The sequence below is a fragment of the Eucyclogobius newberryi genome, unplaced genomic scaffold (assembly GCF_026437365.1).
Source record: "Eucyclogobius newberryi isolate DKJ021-1_F unplaced genomic scaffold, fEucNew1.0.hap1 SCAF_2, whole genome shotgun sequence".
NCBI lineage: Eukaryota > Metazoa > Chordata > Actinopteri > Gobiiformes > Gobiidae > Eucyclogobius > Eucyclogobius newberryi.
This window is the reverse complement of record NW_027315834.1, coordinates 47547275-47569354: the sequence shown is the minus strand read 5'-3', so window position 1 is coordinate 47569354 and position 22080 is coordinate 47547275. Positions and strand designations below refer to the sequence as shown.

At 46.2% G+C, this 22080-nt stretch overlaps 1 protein-coding gene across 1 annotated transcript; it reads left to right on the top strand.

Annotated features, from left to right (window-relative positions):
- Window positions 1-286: 286 nt before the first annotated feature.
- cmah (cytidine monophospho-N-acetylneuraminic acid hydroxylase) lies at window positions 287-17354 on the top strand. Its single transcript, XM_072454221.1, has 13 exons — window positions 287-383; window positions 2792-2901; window positions 4028-4218; window positions 4755-4835; window positions 6495-6561; window positions 6728-6809; window positions 8031-8168; window positions 9436-9571; window positions 10195-10338; window positions 14550-14724; window positions 15398-15514; window positions 15589-15704; window positions 17196-17354. Exons 1-13 carry the CDS (start codon window positions 338-340, stop codon window positions 17335-17337), a joined length of 1545 nt encoding a protein of 514 aa, XP_072310322.1. The 5' UTR covers window positions 287-337; the 3' UTR covers window positions 17338-17354.
- The last annotated feature ends 4726 nt before the right edge of the window (window positions 17355-22080 follow it).

Sequence of the window (22080 nt, the reverse complement as noted above, 5' to 3'; positions counted from 1 at the left end):
CGTTTGACGTTCTAGAATGCGATCGCGTCGTAACCCCAGACTCACGCGTAAGACATGAAATATCCCAAAGGTAAATTCAGAAATGTTTCAGACCAAAGAACTCACTGTGTTACGACTAAATCTGAGCGCGATGTCGACCTGTTGACTGCAGAGGTCATCTACATGTGGCGTCCAGGAGCTGTCCACGCACACGCCCTCTGCCCCGCCCCCTCTGCCCCTCCCCCCTCTGCCCCGCCCCACACCTCTCCTCTGCTTTCACGCTGGTCACGGTTCCGTTGTTTTTGTTCCCAGCACGGTGAAATGCACCAAACACAACTGGAAACTGAACGTGTCGACCATGAAGTACGTGAACCCCCCGGACAGCTTCATGCAGGACGAGCTGGGTGAGTGGACGAGCTGGGTGAGTGGACGAGTGGACGAGCTGGGTGAGTGGACGAGCTGGGTGAGGGGACGAGCTGGGTGAGTGGACGAGTGGACGAGCTGGGTGAGGGGACGAGCTGGGTGAGTGGACGAGTGGACGAGCTGCGTGAGGGGACGAGCTGGGTGAGTGGACGAGTGGACGAGCTGGGTGAGGGGACGAGCTGGGTGAGGGGACGAGCTGGGTGAGTGGACGAGCTGGATGAGGGGACGAGCTGGGTGAGGGGACGAGCTGGGTGAGTGGACGAGCTGGGTGAGGGGACGGGCTGGGTGAGTGGACGAGTGGACGAGCTGGGTGAGGGGACGAGCTGGGTGAGTGGACGAGCTGGGTGAGGGGACGAGCTGGGTGAGTGGACGAGCTGGGTGAAGGGACGGGCTGGGTGAGTGGACGAGCTGGGTGAGTGGACAAGCTGGGTGAGTGGACAAGAGGATGAGCTGGGCGAGTGGACGAGCTGCGTGAGTGGACGAGCTGGGTGAGTGGACGAGTGGACGAGCTGGGCGAGTGGACGAATGGACGGGCTGGGTGAGTGGACGAGCTGGGCGAGTGGACAAATGGACGGGCTGGGCGAGTGGACGAGCTGGGCGAGTGGACGAGCTGCGTGAGTGGACAAGTGGACGAGCTGGGCGAGTGGACGAATGGACGAGCGGAGACGGCTGAAGGCGGCGCTAATGTTCAGGTTCTACTATGCACCAGAAGTGTCAGAGGTGCAGAGCGTCTGGACTTCTAAACCAGGTCTAAACCAGGTCTAAACCAGGTCTAATCTAGGCCTAAACCAGGACTAAACCAGCACTAAACCAGGACTAAACCAGGACTAAACCAGGACTAAATCAGGTCTAAACCAGGACTAAACCAAGAATAAACCAAGACTAAACCAGGAGAAAACCAGGACTAAACCAGGACTAAATCAGGTCTAAACCAGGACTAAACCAGGACTAAACCAGGACTAAATCAGGTCTAAACCAGGACTAAACCAAGAATAAACCAAGACTAAACCAGGAGAAAACCAGGACTAAACCAGGACTAAACCAGGACTAAACCAAGACTAAACCAAGACTAAACCTGGACTAAACCAGAGAAAAAAACAGTTCTAAACCAGGACTAAACCAGGACTAAACCAGGACAAACCAGGGCCAAACCAAGACCAAACCAGGACTAAACCAGGACTAAACCAGGACAAACCAGGGCCAAACCAGGACCAAACCAGGACTAGGCGTTCCCAAGCGTTCCCAGGCCAGCCGAGAGACACAGGATTATTTTTCCCCACATTATTTAATTCATTGGAAAGATATCTGATGGCAGCGATGTGGAAATGTCTGTGAACAGTGACAGAGAAACAACAAAACCAGACTAAACAAAACCAGACTAAACAACAAAACCAGACTAAACAAAACCAGACTAAACAACAAAACCAGACTAAACAAAACCAGACTAAACAACAAAACCAGACTAAACAAAACCAGTCTAAACAAAACCAGACTAAACAACAAACCAGACTAAACAAAACCAGACCAAACAACAAAACCAGACTAAACAACAAAACCAAACTAAACAAAACCAGACTAAACAACAAAACCAGACTAAACAAAACCAGACTAAACAACAAAACCAGACCAAACAACAAAACCAGACTAAACAACAAAACCAGACTAAACAAAACCAGACCAAATAACAAAACCAGACTAAACAACAAAACCAGACTAAACAAAACCAGACCAAACAGCAAAACCAGACTAAACAAAACCAGACTAAACAACAAAATCAGACTAAACAAAACCAGACTAAACAACAAAACCAGACCAAACAACAAAACCAGACTAAACAACAAAACCAGACTAAACAAAACCAGACTAAACAACAAAACCGGACTAAACCAGCATCCTTGGAGCCAGATGGTCAGTCTCCACGTGAGGGGCCATGAACAGGCACCTGCTGGCGACTCTATCTTTATGGCCGGGCGCAGAACACCTCATGAAACGCATCGTGAAACACTGTCGTCCGGTTATTGCGTGGCATCTTTCCAGTACAAGCGCGTTCCCAGGTTTCGGGAAGAACTCGTTGATGGTGCGTCGGTTACACATCTGATTGTTGTTTTTACCTCCTGCTTGTGACAGTTTTTACGGACACAATAACTCACAATCACGTCTTAACAGTTCTGTTCAGCTGTGCACGTTTTAATCTGTTTTGAGTCGTGTTCAAATTACGCTCGACAAACAAACTTGCTTCGATAAATAAATGAATAAAGGACGAAAAAAAACAAGAAAACTTTCCTCACAAGTGAAACAAAATACAAAAAAAATTACCTTCAACACAAAATGAAGCCCCCAAAACCCAAAAGCGATGACCATTTGTTGAAGGATGAGTCTGGTTCTGCAGAGGTGGAGGTCCTGGAGGACGGGGGGCTGCAGCTGCTGGAGTTGAACCCAGAAGACCCCTGGTTATCGGACCCCCGTGAGCCCGTGGAGCTGCAGCCCGGAGAGGTGCAGGTCTGTACGCCATACCTTATACCTTATGCAGTTGTAGTACATGATGTAGTACAATATCCAGGAGACAAAAAGCTTCAGAAACGTTTGATGTTTCACGGACTTCCTCGTGAGTTGGAGTTGGGCATGGATGAAGAATGCTTCTGCACGGACGCACCTGACGGGAGTCGCTTGTCCCACCTGAGCATTTCTGAATGAGTTTTGTCAAAGTTTTTTGATAATAATAACGTAATTCTGAATTCCACTCATTCTGAATCCTAAATTGCGCGATGTAGGTGATGTATCTCTTTGACTTTAGGACTGTATTCCGGGTACAGTGTGTGTACATGCGTTCGCGGTGACGTCATACATCCGAAACTTCCCCATAGCGGCCATTTTTAAAGGGGCACGCGATATACCAGCAACCACCACGACTGCGTCCTTTCTACGGCATAACGAGCTACGAATACTTTGATTCTTTAGACGATAATGGCAAACTAAGGCACACGACAAAGCTCTCATTCCTTGGTCTGACAACAGAGCGATGTCCTTACAGAACAATGACCTTACAGAACAATGACCTTACAGAACAATGACCTTACAGAGCGATGTCCTTACAGAACAATGACCTTACAGAACAATGACCTTACAGAACAATGACCTTACAATGACCTTACAGAACAATGACCTTACAGAACAATGACCTTACAGAACAATGACCGTACAGAACAATGACCTTACAGAACAATGACCTTACAATGACCTTACAGAACAATGACCTTACAGAACAATGACCTTACAGAACAATGACCTTACAGAACAATGACCTTACAATGACCTTACAGAACAATGACCTTACAGAACAATGACCTTACAGAACAATGACCGTACAGAACAATGACCTTACAGAACAATGACCTTACAATGACCTTACAGAACAATGACCTTACAGAACAATGACCTTACAGAACGCAGATTTTTTGCATTTTGGCCTCATACATCCTGGATATTGTATGTAGTAGACATGCGGTTGTGCCCCTTTCAAAATGGCGGACTCGGTTTGCTACTGTACAAGTTCCCGGATGTGCGTGCGCATGTATTGCACCGCTAAATAAAGATTAAACGCGCACACTCCTTTGTCTTTGCGCAGGTGAAGTACCTGACCCACGCCTGCATGGAGCTGAAGCTGGGCCAGTGTAAGTTCCTGTTCGACCCGTGGTTACAGGGCCCCGCGTTCGCCCGGGGCTGGTGGCTCCTCCACGAGCCTCCCGCCGACTGGAGGGAGCGGCTGTGCGGAGCGGACCTCGTCTACATCAGCCACATGCACTCGGACCACCTCAGGTACCTGCGGCGGCGCCGGGGGGGACGCTTTCAAACAGACCCTTGAAAACTGCGGTTCCCAAAGTGGACTGCGGGTGGCGCCGCGGACACTGTATTACATCATTTTCTGACATCGGGTCAAATAATAAATTACAACAAATAAATAAAAATTAACATTAAATATCATGTTTTAAAACATTTACCACTTTGAATGATTACACATGTCTATTCATTACTGTGGGGTCCCGAGTCGGTTGTGTGGTTATTTTGGGGTCTCGGCCTGAAAAGTTTGGTAATCCTGCTTTAAAATACCATAAATTAGACAATGATGCATAATTTAAGTTTAAGTTTTAAATGCTAATTAGAGCCTAAAGGCAACTTTGTGTCGATCAAAATGTAAATTTTGTTTGCTTCTCAATGAAAATTATAAATAAAATACTATTTTACATCCTAAAAATTGTAAAAACAGAAAATAGTAGTACTTTGTGTTTAAATGTGTTTAAGTACTGTACTTTTACTTCAGTGCTTAGCACCAGTGTCTCGTTTTCTTGTTGCAGTTTCCCCACACTTGAGGTCCTGTCCGAGCGGAGACCGGACATGCCCATCTACGTCGGGGACACGTCCAGGCCTGTCTTCTGGTCAGTTTCAAATCTACTGCTAATGATTCTTGTTTTAAACTAAGGAACATGTGACTTTGTAGCTTCCCCTCCGTCAACCAGGAAATATGTACAACCCTAGCTACTCTGAACATGAAGCTAACGCTCTGAACATGAAGCTAACGCTCTGGACATGAAGCTAACGCTCTGGACATGAAGCTAACGCTCTGAACATGAAGCTAACGCTCTGGACATGAAGCTAACGCTCTGAACATGAAGCTAACGCTCTGGACATGAAGCTAACGCTCTGGACATGAAGCTAACGCTCTGGACATGAAGCTAACGCTCTGGACATGAAGCTAATGCTCTGGACATGAAGCTAACGCTCTGAACATGAAGCTAATGCTCTGGACCACAAAGCTAACTCTCTGAACCACAAAGCTAACTCTCTGAACCATGAAGCTAACTCTCTGAACCATGAAGCTAACTCTCTGAACCATGAAGCTAACTCTCTGGACCACAAAGCTAACTCTCTGAACCACAAAGCTAACGCTCCGAACCACAAAGCTAACTCTCTGAACCACAAAGCTAACTCTCTGAACCACAAAGCTAACACTCTGAACCACAAAGCTAACTCTCTGAACTACAAAGCTAACTCTCTGAACCATGAAGCTAACTCTCTGAACCACAAAGCTAACTCTCTGAACCACAAAGCTAACTCTCTGAACTACAAAGCTAACTCTCTGAACCATGAAGCTAACTCTCTGAACCACAAAGCTAACTCTCTGAACCATGAAGTTAACTCTCTGAACCACAAAGCTAACACTCTGAACCACAAAGCTAACTCTCTGAACCACAAAGCTAACTCTCTGAATCACAAAGCTAACTCTCTGAACCACAAAGCTAACTCTCTGAACCACAAAGCTAACTCTCTGAACCACAAAGCTAACTCTCTGAATCACAAAGCTAACTCTCTGAACCATGAAGCTAACTCTCTGAACCACAAAGCTAACTCTCTGAACCATGAAGTTAACTCTCTGAACCACAAAGCTAACACTCTGAACCACAAAGCTAACTCTCTGAACCACAAAGCTAACTCTCTGAACCACAAAGCTAACACTCTGAACCACAAAGCTAACTCTCTGAACCACAAAGCTAACACTCTGAACCACAAAGCTAACTCTCTGAACCACAAAGCTAACTCTCTGAACCACAAAGCTAACTCTCTGAACCACAAAGCTAACTCTCTGAACCACAAAGCTAACTCTCTGAACCGCAAAGCTAACTCTCTGAACCACAAAGCTAACTCTCTGAACCACAAAGCTAACTCTCTGAATCACAAAGCTAACTCTCTGAATCACAAAGCTAACTCTCTGAACCACAAAGCTAACTCTCTGAATCACAAAGCTAACTCTCTGAACCATGAAGGTTTTTATTACAACTTTTTTTATGGAAAGGATCTTCAGGACGTCCGGTTGTGACGTCAGGCCAGAGACACTCGCTCTGCCACTGCCGACATATTTAGCACAGATGCCCTCCCGCCGAACTAAGTAGAAAAACAGAGAAACTTCATATAGACTTTAAATAATGTTCAAAAGTATTGCAATACAGCATTTAATATGTATATACAACAAGGGCTAAAAGGACTTGTATTTGTATCATCTTGATCAAAATACTACTCAAGTACAATCGCCGTTGCAGGTATTTGGAGCAAAGTCGGGTGAAACTGACCAACATCAACGTGGTTCCTTTTGGAATCTGGCAAAATGTAAGTCATTTTTGTCCTCGTTTCAATAAAATAACAATATTAAAAGGTGTTGAATAATACGTTTAATGCACGTTTAATGCCGTATTGTTGGACTGTCCAGACACAGCCACCGGAAAAGTGACGCCGTGCGGCTTTAAATGAAAAGTCCTTTGTCTGTTTGACGCAGGTAAACGAACATTTGCGGTTCATGATTTTGATGGACGGAGTTCACCCCGAAATGGACACTTGCATCATCGTCGAGTACAAAGGTGAAACATCCGCAGCGTTTGGCCGTGGCAGAGTGGTTATCCTGTGCAGATTTAGATGTATTTATTCAAAGGGGACAGTACATATTAATGAACAAACAGTACAAGGCAAGGCAAGGTTATTTGTAGAGCACACGTCATACACGAGGCAATTCAAAGTGCTTCACACGACAGGAAAGAAATGCATTGCAATGTAAATTACAGAGAAAGGTGCAGTCACATGTGCAATACAAATATGTCAGAATTTGCCTGTTGGCTGCTTTCTGTGCGACAGGTTGGGTCAGAATCTGCCGTTATAGACCTGGTTCCTCTGGTTCTCCAACGTTTGTCTCTGAGAGCGGCTGATGCTGTTTCAAGTCTCTGCCTTTAATTAACAGAATTTGACCCTCAAAATAATGGCACTATTGCCTCCAGCAGCAGAAGCTCTGGTTACTCATTGTGTCCAGATCTCATTCATCATAACCTCAGCGGTGGCGGAGAAAGACCATGTGCACTTTCATAGATCGAGCAAGCTAATTTGAATATTTTTTTAAGTATTAATCTAATATTTTTAAGGCGCTTTTGTATCACGATTCAATTGGTCTTAAGGCAGCACGGTTTGTCGTTGACCAAGTTGTAACGCAATATTCCATGTGTGAAAAAAAAACACAGTGGAAAAAAATGTTAGCGGCGTTTTCTTGGCAATAATGATGTTTAAAATGGTGAAAAGTGTTTTCACATGTTTTTCAAAAGATATAGTCTAAAGTCACACCAAGATATTTAAATTAATCTACAATTTGAATCTCCTCTGAAAATAAAATAGGCCCAAGTATAGAGCCTTGGGGTACGCCAACTTCAGGGAGATTTATCGTATTTTCCGGACTATAAGTCGCACCAGCCAAAAAATGCATAATAGAGAAGAAAAAAACATTAATAAGTGGCACTGGAGTATGAAATGCTGTTGCAAGTGTGAAAATAACCAATAATATCACATATAAGTCACTCCGGAGTATAAGTAAATAAGTATAAGTATAGGTCGCACCCCGGCCAAAACTATAGTCCGGAAAATACGGGTAATATCCCTGATTGACACACGATGAGATCGGTCTGATAAATATGACTGAAATATGACATGAGCCTTCATAATAATACTGATCCACTGTATCAAATGCCCGTTTCGAGTCCAGAAAAACAGCAGCGACGTGAGGGCAACTATCAAAATGGCTCACCGTGCTTGTATTGCAGGTCACATGATCCTGAACACAGTGGACTGCACCAGACCAAACGGGGGGCGGCTTCCTCCGAACGTGGACCTGATGATGAGTGACTTCGCTGGGGGAGCGTCGGGGTTCCCCATGACCTTCTATGGCGGGAAATACACAGGTCACGACTGGCTGCAACTTTTACTGTTGTTAGCGCAGGGAAAAGGAGATCTCATCATTTTATTCAGGCTTTTCAAAAATAAATTAAAATTGCATTTAGTAGTGATTTCATGGACATAAATTTATAAAAATAATTAAATGTCTTCCTCCAAAGTCTGATCTTTGCTCTTAAGGATTCGCTCCCCAAACCGCATCATGGCGATGAGACGTGGATGAACCTTGAATTCTCCATAAATTGCCCGTCCCAAGTTTAATATCATGTCAAGGCACTTTTTACAATGTAACAGTAAAATCTGGCAGTACAAATATATCATAAAAGCAGCTGTTTGGGTGAAAATGAGACTGCTGTGTGCCGTTTTCATCACAAAAGCAGGACGCGTTAGCTAGTTGCTGTTAGCTGTGGCCTTCAAAAGTTGTAAAAAGCACTCAAAACTCATTATGGTGAATCATTGGTCGGGTCAGGAGGCTTTGGGTGAGTGAGGAATAAGATCACTGCAAAGAGTTTAGAATGAACTAGTTTTGTTTTTCAGGTTTTTTAAGACAACAACAACAACAACAAATATACAGTGAATAAAAAGTAGGTGCAGGAAGAGGCAGAAACCCCAAAAATGGCTTTTATTCTTGCCTCCACCTTGTTCTCTAGTGAATTCTACTGTTTAAAGATCCTATTTTATGCTTTTTTTCCCATTTCATAATCTACCCTATTGACCCCGCTCACCTAGGTGAAAGCGAGCCGCGGGGGGAGGGGGAGGTGTGTTACAGGTACAGAGTGCTTCCTGGAGGAGGGACTGAAATAGGGAAACTCACCTGTGCACTCATCAGGATGAGTCAGCCTGGTGAGTGAGTAGGCCCCGTCCGTCTGCTCATCCGAGGGGTAGCTAAAGACGGCAGGAATCAATAAAAAAAACACTTTGGGCACATATACGAGGCACCAGTAGCACTGTAAGGAGGTTAAAAGCTCTGAAAAGTCGATTTTGCATGCTATGGGACCTTTAATGATCCCAGTATTACCAACCAGCTATTGCTTTCAGCCATATTTGAACTGCTTCACTACAGTCTTTACGTGCTCTTCGCCTTTTGTTGTCTTGGTGTTCAAAGAAACCTCCACCAAACTTCACATTCATGTCGTTTTTTTGAGCTGCACAACATTAGACCGACGCACAGGGCTAGACGTTATTTCGAAACCTTGACCGAACTGTTTCGCCTCAATAAAACAGTAAATGAACCTAAACAAACGGGAAATAACGGGAAATAAACGTTCTCTGCAGATTCGTGGAAGGCCCAGTTCGTCAGGACCGAACGGAAGAAGCTGCTGAACTACAAAGCGTCGCTGGTGAAGTCTCTGCTGCCCAAAGTCTTCTGCCCTTTCGCCGGATACTTCGTGGAAGCTCATCCCTCGGACGGGTAAACCTCTGCCATGCTGCGAGGGGGTCTCTGGTTCAGTTCCCGGACCCTGAAGGGACTTTTCATGGCAATTTCCCCAGTGTCAAGAGCCAGGTTTGAATCTGAGAATGTCAAATTTTCCTGGTTAAATAAAAACAGAAATCAGGAAGTGAGATACGCACAACTGGTCCAGCTATAGATTAACCAACTGGTCAATAAAATAGAAATGAATGACCAGAAAAGTAAGTCCTTGTCCTTGAGTGACTGCACTGAACCAGAACCATGACCTGCTCTGGCTCCAACAGTTTGCTGAATGTTTTTCCTCGCTCTTCATAATTATTTTATTTTTATCTTTATCTTTATTTTCTGCCCTCCATTCCCTATTAAGATATGAGAGGTCCTGTTTACAGGAGTTTTGTTAATAAGAGTTTTTGTTTATGAGAGTTCTTTTATTAAGAGTGTTCTTTTAAACTTCCTATAAGTTATCTATCCTTCCCACCTGCGTTGTAACACCAAAATTTCCCCATGTGTGGACAATAAAGGCAAATCTTATCTTATCTTATCTTAATTTCCAAGTCATCGTGTCTATTTACATTTGAGTTTATGATACATTTTATGTGCCACGCCCTTTGTCCCGTTCACAGATACATCAAAGAGACCAACCCAAAGAACACCGCCACCGACTTGAACGCACTCATCAATAAACAGGCTCCAGAGGTCCGGACGTGGACCCCGGTACCAGGGGCGGTTCTGGACCTGGGACTGGCCCTGAGAGACCCCACTGACAGGTACTGAACCGTTAGCCCTGAAGTGGACTAGCCAATCGTCCGTGCCAAAACAAAAACGACTGCTTACGGGGAAAAAAGACAGGAAAGTATTGGAGAAGTGCGTATTCTGGATCCCAGGACACTGAATCGTGGACTGAACCGGGGACTAAATCAGGTCTGAACGGAACCTAATTGATCCTCGTGCATTTTTGCCACTCACTACTGAATTTCAGAAAGCTGTGACGTCAGAACCTCTAGTTTGAGGCGAAACGATCACAATTTCACCATTATTCCTCTTCATTGACACTGTGGTTCTTCAGAGGACCATCAAACCCCAGGTCTTTAATGGGACTATTTTAGGGCTCAGTTGGGTCCAAACCAGGTATTGTTTAGGAATACAACATTGCCACAGCAGTTTTATCTAAGAAATGACTCAGGGAACAGCAAAAATGTTACTCAAAAGGACAAAAACAAAAGAACTGAAGAGCACGTAAAGGACCTCACGCAGCACAGTTTAACAAATGCTGGTCTAATAGATTTCAATTCCTCTAGTACGTGACCAGGTTTATGAAATCAGACTGAAGTGACATAAACAGACACATTCACAGAGGGTACGGGAAGTATTCAGACCCATTTACAGTACACTCAGCACCCCAACTGGACAGGAAAAACTGAAATTTATTTGCAAATGTATTAAAAAAATAAAAACTGAAAGGTCACATGGTCATAAGTATTCAGAGCCTTTGCTCATTGTTGAGTAGAAGCACCTTTGAGCTAGAGCCGTGAGTCTTCTTGGGAATGACGCAACACGTTTTTTCACACCTGGATTTGGAGATCCTCTGTCCTTCTTCTTGCAGATCCTCTCCAGTTCTGCCGGGTTGGATGGTGAACGTTGGTGATTTGCTTAGGTTCATTGTCTTGTTGGAAGGTGAATCTTTGGCCCAGTCTGAGGTCTGAGGTCCTGAGCACTCTGGACAAGGTGTTCTTCCAGGATATCTCTGCACTTAGCCTTATTCATCTTTTCTTCATTTGCACCCAGTGGTCCTGTCCCCGCACCTGAAAGACAGGCCCACAGCACAACGTTTCACTGTTGGGATTGTCCTGAAGGTGATGAGCAGTATCTGGTTTTCTCCACACACACTGCTTGGAAATAATGCCAAAAAGTTCAATCTCAGCCTCATCAGAGCAGAGAATCTTATTTCTCACAGTCTGGGAGTCCTTCATGTGTTTTCTGGCTAACTCTGAGGGCTTTCATGTGTCTTGCACTGAGGAGAGGCTTCCATCGGGCCACTCTGCCATAGAGCCGACTGGTAGTTGACCCTGTGGAATGAAGCGTGTAGAAGAAAAGAACCACCAGGATTCTTCTGTGTTAATTCAAACTAAGCTTCATTGCCTCAACATCAATTGCTAATTCAGAGCTCCGGGTCTTTCCCTAGAAGCCTGCACGACTGTTAAGGACTTATGCCAGGAGCGCTGACAGCCTGATTAACCCAGCATTTTGTCCTCTTTCTCTCTCCTCCGAGCGGGCAGGTGAGTCTGCAGCAGATGTTTCTGTCTGGTTCAAGAACAGTTGGTTTTGTTTGTTGGCCCCCACAGTTCCTGCAGTGACTGACCTCCGGCCACAGAAACCAAAACCAAGCTTGAAACGTCAGCGTGTGCTTGCAATGGAAAGTTCTTGAATACTGTTAAGCTTATTTATATAGATATATCTTTAGGAACTTTCTCCCATCTCCCTTCTGCATCTCCGGAGCTCAACCACAGATATCTTTGGGTTCTTCTTTACCTCTCTCACAAAGGCTCTTCTACCATGATTGCTCAGTTTGGCTGGACGACCAGGTCTAGGAAGAGTTCTGGTCGTCCCAAACTTCTTCCATTTAAGGATTTTGGAGGCCACAGTGCTTTTTGGAACCTTGAATGCTGCAGACTTTCTTTTGAAACCTTTGCCAGATTTGTGCCTTGCCACAATTTAACATCTCAAGGAGCATCAGAAGAAAGAGAGTTAAATATGAGTGTCATTTCCGTACCCACTTTTTGCACAATGGAAGCATAATTTTTTCATCTAATTGTACAGATTTTATTTCTTATTTTTAGAATTATGATTCTCAATTCTCCTATTTAATGGCGCAATGGACGATTTTTCGGCGATTTGAGAAGGAGGGAATCTGAGGGATCTGAGGGAACTATATTATGATAGATCAATGCGCTTAGACACGCAGAAACGTGCTGCTCTCATGGGGACGAGCCGCACGCGGCTGCAGGTGAGCAGTAGGTGCGTTTTATGATTGATACGTGGCAGGACTAATCTGCAGTCCACACCACGAGGAAATAAGACTCAGATTTGGGGCCAAAAATATCATCCATTCAACCTTTAATGTTGACAACCTGAGCTGCTTAACAACTCCAGTCGAAAAGGTGTTATGGACTTTAAAAACACGGTGGAGCTTCATGGATTACCACAAGATGATGCAAACCGCTGGGGAACAGGTTTTGAGAGGGCAAAATAGACAGAAAAAGATGAAATTGCTCTAAAAGTGTCTGAACATGTAGGGTCTCAAACTACAGGTATTCAGTTTATGATTAAGGGAGATTTCTTAGCAGAAACGAGACAAGACGGGGCACCAGGGTAAAACCCAAAGAGCTAAGATACGGTCCTTAATCGCGCTCGTTAAAAAGGTCTGAAGGGTGTTTCACGATTCAGGGACTTACACATAGTCTAATCAAACAAACAATAGTCAATAACTCTTTCGTGTAGTTTATTTATCCAAAGGGCAATCAAAAACACTGGAGCAGAAATGTGCACAGGTAAATCACAGGTGATGTTATATCAGATTTAACAGCAAATTTCATGCAGATAATGTTAAACCAGGGTTTTGCCTTTGATAATCAAACGTGTCTATGCTAATCTATATCAAAAAGAGGGAAAGTGAGAAGCTAAAGGGAGGAGGAACAGCTGAGCTCTACCCAAATCACGCCACAACAGAACTGCACACTGAACTCGGCTTACGATTATTGTAGAGACTCGGTCCGGCTGGTCCTTGTCCGCGGACGAGGTCCGTAGCGAGGCGTCGCGTGGAGCGGTGTGGTGGCGAAGGCAGCGGCGTCGCGTGGAGCGGTGTGGTGGCGAAGGCAGGGGGCGTGCTGCCAGGTCCTTGAAGCGGGCGGCGGCCGTGGAGCGAGGCGTCGCGTGGAATGGTGTGCTGCGACGTCCTTGAAGCGGGCGGCGGCCGTGGAGCGAGGCGTCGCGTGGAGCGGCGGAGGCAGCGGCGTGCTGTAAGGTCCTTGGCGCCGGTGGCAACGGAGGCGATGTCCGGGAGTTCCTTCGCGGTAGAACGCTTTAGCGGCGTGTTAGCTCCTCACGCGGCCTTTACTCAGATGAGAACGTAGCGCTGATCCACGTAAACGGCGTAGGTTACTTCAAAAAGGAAAAACGAAGTAGCAAAGATAGTCTCAGTCCGGTTTAGCGCTTAAGCTTAGTTCCAGGTGGTTCCAGGTGGTTTCAGAGTCCAGGGCTGGCATGGCCTTGTCGACCACGTGTCGGACGGATTATCGTTGAGACAAAGGAAAAAGGTGAAAGGCTCGTCCGTGGAGACGGCTTCCAAGAGAAAAGACAAAGGCTTGAACACAAAGGGGATGAGAAGAGAAGAGAGCGTTTCTAGCTTGGAGCGTCCTTTTGATACCTGGCCCGCAGGGCATGCTGGGAGCGAAAGGGGCGGGCGCTACTGCGCAGACTTCCCGTTTAACACTTCCTGGCCGAGAAAATAAAGCTAGAGTAATGTAAATAATGGCAAAACATTTAAACCCTGTTTTAACATTTACACGTTAAACACTTTTGGGCAGTTTGTACACATTATTTCTTGAGGTAGATACATTTTACATCTTCTTTCACCTGTGATGGGCACTTGAGTTAAAGCATTGGGAATATAAAACCTTAAACAGTGGAAAAATACGTAACACAAGGTGAAACATGCGGTGTACGGAGTTGATTCAGATGAACATTCATGGCATAATCACATAAAACATGGTTTTCATCGGGGCATCCTCCTGAAAGTCACTGGGGAGAAGGTCTGTTATCACAAAAGTCACAGCAGCTCCCTGCGGTGAGGGAGAGAGGGAGAACGAAACCCCCCCCAATGTTCAAAGAGAGATTTTCTGTTATCTGGCCGTGGAATTTTCATCTCCATTCCCCTACAAACACAATCCTTCAAACCTCTTTCTGCCGCTGGCGTTCGCAGCCGGGCAGTGACCCTCCCTCCGACCGATACCAAAGTGTACAAGGACAGCTGGGACTTCGAGCGGTACGTGAGCGAGCAGAACAGAGCCGTCGGCGCCGAGATTTTCACGTTCCCCGGGTGGATACGGTTCTACTACGCCTGGGCTGGATTCACCGACTACAATCTGGTCGTCAGGGTAAAAACGAACAAAGTCCCCGAAAACGTCTGGCTCCGGTTTCTCACTGCACTTCTGTTGGCGTTGCACATTTAATTTTTCTGTTTTTCCTTCCCCTTTTCTTCCTACAATCTATCGTCTGGACTGTGGCATAATGCGGCCCTTGTCCCAGCTCCTCTTCACCGGGCCGACCCAGGACCGGGAGAGCAGGAGCCGTGAATGTGCTATTTTTACATCTCTTATTACATGCGGGATGCTGGGGGGGGAACGAGGGGTCCAAGGGGGGCAAAAGGGGGCAAAGGGGGGCAAAAGGGTGGTGCCATTAAGGCTGCCGTTCACTGCTTTATGAAGAAGCCTTAGTTTACGTCACCGGGAGCCTTAAGAACTGAGGGGAAACAAAACGGGACCCGCAACAGGAATGCAGAACAGAACATTTTGGAGGAAGAGCAGATTGTGTACGTAAAAACACCCACACTGCCCTTTGCAACCAATCCCTTGGACTTCCTTGGAATCCGCATATAAACGAAAGTCCGTTTTCGCTTCTCTGGTGGATCTGTCACTGCTTTGTCTCGACCTAATGACCTCTTTTCCTTTATCTCCAGTATTCGCTTTCTCTCAAGTATTCTCGCATGTTTTTTTTTGTTTGAACATCATGTGTTTGACATTCTTTGCCGATATCTCTGTTGGTGTAAAGGTGATAGAGACCGACGAGGACTTTGAACCGCTCCCGAATGGTTACGATTACCTGGTGGACTTCAGCGACCTCACGTTTCCGGCCATAAGACCCGCCAGAGACCACGCCTACTTGGAGGTAAGGACGGCAATCTGAAGATGATTCAGATTGAAGTGGTCTGAGGCCTTCAGAGTCTTTGTTTGTTTTCTCAGCTGAAAAACCGCATTGGCGTGATGCGATGGGTGGTTCTGAACGGACGCCTGTGGGACGACCTGTACATCGGATTTCAAAACAGGATCCGCCGAGACCCGGACATCTATCACCACAAGTAAGGCTTTAGAACTTAACTGTGTGACTTTTTTTCTGGGGGAGGGTCTGTTGTTGCTGGGCCTGGAATAGCATTAGGCTTCTCTGCGCGTTGAACCTTCTGCTTTAGCGACGCAGCGGCTCACGCACTCAGGACAGGTTCATGTACGAGGGTTTTGTGGCTCTTCTTCCTCCAGACCAAAGTGTGTATCTTCAGCACAGGCCTGATGGAGGATGTCTACACACAGAGAACAGAGAGCGGGAAAATGTATATTCACTATCAAATCAGTGTAATGCCACTGTTTTTTTTACACATCCAAGAGTTATTCTCAATCTGCGGGTCCAGACAGGGAACTCAGATATTTATCTACTTTGGTCATTTAAAAAAGACAATCCTCTTCAAACAGAAATGGAGGTTTAAGGTTCAAATTACCCGTGATATACAACAGCATTTTGAGGCCATCAGCCCTGGCAATTCTAATGCAAATCAGGTACTCATCGGTGATGAGGGAACTGCAGCAGCTAACAATAGGGTTTATGTGGCCCATTACAAGACTGTTGGGGTAACAAAGAAGATGTGTTCCCTAAGACACTTTAAATAGTGCAAACAAATAGATAAACAGAACAGGCTATCATCAGGAGGCTCCGCCCGGTGGGCAGGGCTTACTCAGAGTAGGATAAATCTCAGAGTTCTAAGACCAGATCCACAGATTGAGAATGACCCTTCTGGATGAAAGTCGGAAAGTCTTGTTTGTCCAGATGTTTACAACTGAATCTTTTTCGATAATATTTTCAGAATCGTGCACCAACAGTTTAGAATTCTTTACAGAAAACTTAAAAACTCCTCAAGCTCCTTCTGAAAGACCTGGAAATGCCATTGTTCACCTGTCACTGTTTATACACGTGTCCAACAACTTTATGTTTTAAATGAAATGGTCAGTCCATAGTTTGTGTTGTAGAAGCCTCTTGTCCAGGGAGTCTCAAAACTGTAATAAGAAGAATCCAAGATGTTTGCCCAGCCCCGCCCAGTGGGTCAGGGTTCAATCAGTTCTGACCCACAACCACGAGCTAGCACAGGCCGAGCGCGAGCTAGCACAGGCCGAGCGCGAGCTAGCACAGGCCGAGCGCGAGCTAGCGCAGAGATTTAGCGAGGCTAAATCTTACAAAGCTAACTTTTATGCGTTTTTAGGATTAGATGATCTCCACGGTGACAAGCAGATGTTACAGGTCAGATCTGTGGAGATAAACATGCCTAAAATGATAAAACTGTTCTAAAAGTAGTTACATTAAGACAAAGGAATTGATAAGTGAAAAGTTAAGGCACCGGATAAAAGGATGTTTACATGGCCCATCCTTTGTGGCGATCCAAGGAAGAGACGTTTAATGCCATATTGTGGAACTTTTCCAGGCAAAACAGTGGAACATGTTCTTAAAAGATTGGGAGTGTCATCTGTGTCATCTGTGATTCAGTGCAGGACACTCATTATTTTCCCTTGGACTTTGATCTTCTCAGGTTTTGGAACTACTTCCAGACCGGGCTCCCTCTGCAGGGACCCGACTGGGACCAGTTTTTGAAGACAGCGCGATCCACAGAGTCCAAGGATCTGACCCAAAACCAGACCTCAGAGGTCAATAGATCCTGCTCACTGCAATAACCTCCGACATGAGCTCCAAACAGACACGAGGATCGCTCTGGCAAAACATAACGCAAACTGGTGATGGTGAAGGAAACTTGAAGGTGAAGGATAGCTATTGTTTTTGCCCGGTTTGTTATTATTATTATTATCATTATTGGCTCGAGCAATAAAATGACAAGAGTCATTGTTCTTCGCCGTTTTTTTCTTAATATTCTTCTTCTTCCACAACTTTTGCATAGACCCCCTGAAAAGTCTAATATATACTGACTTAAATGCACATATATTCTGTGTTGTATCTTCTGTAGCTCAAGCCTGTCAATAAAACATATGTGAGATCAACTACCACTGTTGTTGTTGTTGTTGTTGTTGTTGGTGTCACCGATGTATCGTCTGTTGTTGGTATGTAGATTAGCCTAATGTGTAGCCTTGTGTGCTACTGTAATGTGGACTGACACACAAACTGCAATTCAAAGTGCTTTACAGTGTTTAAAACACAATTAAAATAATAATAATAAACTAAAAACACAATGCAGTTCATAAAAAATGTAAAACAAAGTACATCAGAGTAAAGTAAAGAATAAAAATAATGTATTTTAAAATATTAAAAACCAGGTAGAATTATGTCATAGACGTGGCTAATCAAAACAGTTTTTATCTTGGATTTGAACACAGCCGGGGGCGGGGCCTGTCTCACAACTTCGGGGGGCTATTCCAGACCTTTGCCCCGTAGACCTGGAGCGCAGATTCTCCGTGTCTGGTCTTGGCTCTGGCACCAGCAGGAGGCCGGCCCCTGAGGTCCTTAGAGTCCGAGGTGGTTCATATGACACACACAAGTCTGAGATGTATTTTGGCGTTAGGCCATGGAGAGACTTGTACACATTCAGAGCTGTTTAAAAGTCTCTTCTCTGAGCCACAGGGGGCAGTGCAGAGACCTGAGAACAGGACTAATGTGATGGTACTTCCTGGTTCTAGTCAGGACCCGAGCAGCAGCGTTCTGGATGTACTGCAGCTGTTTTACAGCTCGTTTGGAGAGACCAGTGAGCGGCCGTTACAGTCTAATCTACTGGAGACAAACACATGGATAAGTCTCTCTAAATCTGGTTTAGACACTGTATTTTTGATTTTGTCAATGTTTTTTAGATGGAAGAAAGTTACTGATGTTATTGAATAGGGCTGGGTAAAAAAATCAATTTAATCGATTTTGGATCGATGTAATTAGAATGTTGCAATATCGATTTATAAGGCATGAGATTGATTTTTCCCCATGAAGTTGACCCCGGTAGTCTTGTGCGTGGCGCAGCAGTGGCGCGTTTACGTCCGCTTCTCAAGCGTGCAAGACGCAGGTAAAACTGGGCTCAGCGAGCCGTCCCAACTCAAGTCTGACGTCAGGAACCATTTCAGATTTAAAACAACTAAGGACAAAGAGCCGGATAAAACCAAAGTGGTTTGCAAAATCTGCAGAATACTACAAACCTCAGAAACCACTTGACAAGGTATCACACTACGCTAACGTTAGCTTCCGACAACAAGCCGCCCGGGGCAAAACAAATGAAACTGAGGGAATCACTAACATGACCAGCCGATTCTCCGCGGGTCATAAAGATAACAGAGGCCATCGCAACTTTTGTCTGCAAAGATTTACACCTGTACTCGGTAGTGGAAAACTTCAAGCGGCTTGTTCATTGTCTGACTTCATCGCCACCACAGACATTGTCTGACTTCATCGCCACCACAGACATTGTTGATTCATTTCTCCCTGTGGCCCTCAGAGGCAACTGTTGTTGTGATTTTGGGCGTTACAAAAATAAATTGATTTGATTTGATTCATGCGCTAGATCCACACCCCTATGGTGCAACGTAAACATCTGACAGAAGGTTCTCCCCACGATGTAAACGTGTGTGAAAGACGCCATCCTAACAACTATGCCGAATCTGCAGAGAGAGTCAGCATAACATCTGGACATCACGGTCAACGCAGTCGTACCTGACAGTGACCTGACCAGCCACACCGCTAATAATATAGCTAATATGTTGACTGGGGCCATACAGGAGTGGGGGGGGTTATACAGGAGCGGGGGGTCATACAGGAGCGGGGGGGCATACAGGAGTGGGGGGGCATACAGGAGTGGGGGGGCATACAGCGGGGGGGCATACAGGAGCGGGGGGGCATACAGGAGCGGGGGGGTCATACAGGAGCGGGGGTCATACAGGAGCGAGGGGTCATACAGGAGCGGGGGGTCATACAGGAGCGGGGGGGCATACAGGAGCAGGGGGGCATACAGGAGCGGGGGGGCATACAGGAGCGGGGTGGCATACAGGAGCAGGGGGGCATACAGGAGCGGGGGGGCATACAGCGGGGGTCATACAGGAGCGGGGGGGTCATACAGGAGCGGGGGTCATACAGGAGCGGGGGGGCATACAGGAGCGGGGGGGTCATACAGGAGCGGGGGTCATACAGGAGCGGGGGGTCATACAGGAGCGGGGGGGGCATACAGGAGCGGGGTGGCATACAGGAGCGGGGGTCATACAGGAGTGGGGGGGCATACAGCGGGGGTCATACAGGAGCGGGGGGGTCATACAGGAGCGGGGGTCATACAGGAGCGGGGGGGCATACAGGAGCGGGGGGTCATACAGGAGCGGGGGTCATACAGGAGCGGGGGGGCATACAGGAGCGGGGGGGGCATACAGGAGCGGGGTGGCATACAGGAGCGGGGGTCATACAGGAGTGGGGGGGCATACAGCGGGGGTCATACAGGAGCGGGGGGGTCATACAGGAGCGGGGGTCATACAGGAGCGGGGGGGCATACAGGAGCGGGGGGGCATACAGGAGCGGGGGGGCATACAGGAGCGGGGGGGCATACAGGAGCGGGGGGGGCATACAGGGGCGGGGGGGCATACAGGAGCGGGGGGGCATACAGGAGCGGGGGGGCATACAGGAGCGGGGGGGGCATACAGGGGCGGGGGGGCCATACAGGAGTGGGGGGGCCAAACAGGAGTGTGACCAGCGAAGACCCAGCAGTGGTTAGGGACAGTGGTTGGTGCAGATGCTGCAGCTGATGCAGGTCTCACTGAACTGAGCCTCACAAACAGATCTAAAAAATACTTTATGTTTCAAAATTGCACTTTTGAGACTTGAGACAGTTTTGTTACAGCTGAAGTTTAAACTGTCCAATTTACAAGTTTGCACTTAAAACCTGTTTATGGTGAAAGAAAAAAATAAAGTACATTTGTATTTTGTAACACAGTTGAGCCATTTTCATTATTTAAAAGCAGATTGTATTGTATCGAATCAAATCGAATTGTGATTAATCGATTCAGGACGTTATGAATCGAAATCGAATCGATTTAGGAAATTCGCCATGATACCCAGCCCTACTGTTGAATTCATGGAGCGGTTGAAATTCATGTCTGAGTCTATAATTACTCCTAAATCTTTTACCTTGGTTACAGGTTTTAGAGCGAGAGACTGGAGGTGATGCTAACACTTTCGCTAAGTTTTTGTGGGCCAAAGACGATGATTTCGGTTTTGTCTGGATTCAGCTGGAGGAAGTTGTTTTGCTCCACTCACTGATCTGTTGAAGGCAATGACAGAGTGAATTGACAGGTCCATATTCACCTGCCGTCAGTGAGACATAGATCTGAGTGTCGTCAGCATCATTGTGATAGGACACACCACTGTTTCGCATTAGCTGTCCCAATGACAGCATCTAAAAAAAAAATCCAATGGCAGCATGTACAGATTGAACAGAAGGGGTCCAAGAATTGACCCTTGGGGCACCCCACAGGTCAATGCCATGCTCTCAGAGACACAGTCACCAATCTCGACAAAGTAGTTCCTGTTTTCGAGGTAGGATTTCAACCAATTTAAGGCCATTCCAGTGATGCCCACCCAGTCCTCTGACCTCTGTGGAAGTGTCCTGTGGTCAACAGTGTCAAATGCAGCACTGAGGTCCAGCAGGACTAAAACAGAGGCCTTGCCATCATCAGTGCTCAGACGGATGTCATTTGTAACCTTAATGAGACCATCTCAGTGCTGTGATGCGATCTAAACCCGGAATGGAAGACATCAAAGGAGTCACTTATCAGGAGGAACTGAATAAGCTGTTTATAAATGACTTTTTCAAGGACTTTTCCCAGGAAAGGTAAGTTTGAAATTGGTCGATAGTTGTTAAGTGTGATCGAGGCTGCTCTTCTTTAGCCGCGGCTTAATAACCGCAGTTTTCAAGGCCGTTGGGAATGTTCCGGATTTAAGTGACATGTTGATTATTTCCGTAAGTGGAGTCAGCAGACTACTGAGCACGGACTTTAAAAGTCTAGTGGGCAACATGTCAAGGCAGCAGGTAGAAGAGCTCAGGCTGGTGATGGTCTCTTGGACAGTTTTTTCAGTCACAGGTATAAACTGAGTCAGCTCCACATGTCTAACTGGCTGTTGAATTAGTATTTGCTCTGTGGGATTGATGGTGTTCTTAATGTTCTGGACCTCGTCCTTGAAGAATGTGGCAAACTCATTGCACTTGGACGTGGAAATGAATTCCAACGGCATTTGAGCTGGAGGGTTTGTCAATCGGTTTTACTGTCGCAAACAGTGGCAGTGGAGGGGGCAGTAGTGCATTGACAGGTGTGTGTTGACAGGTGTTTGTTGACTGGTCTGAAGAAGACGGGGTTGTGAGGGGCGTGGAGGGTGTAAACAGTCTCTCACGTGCGGGTGCGTCCACCAGGTAGTGGACAGCGTAGAGCAGGTTGTTTGTGAGGAGACGGGTT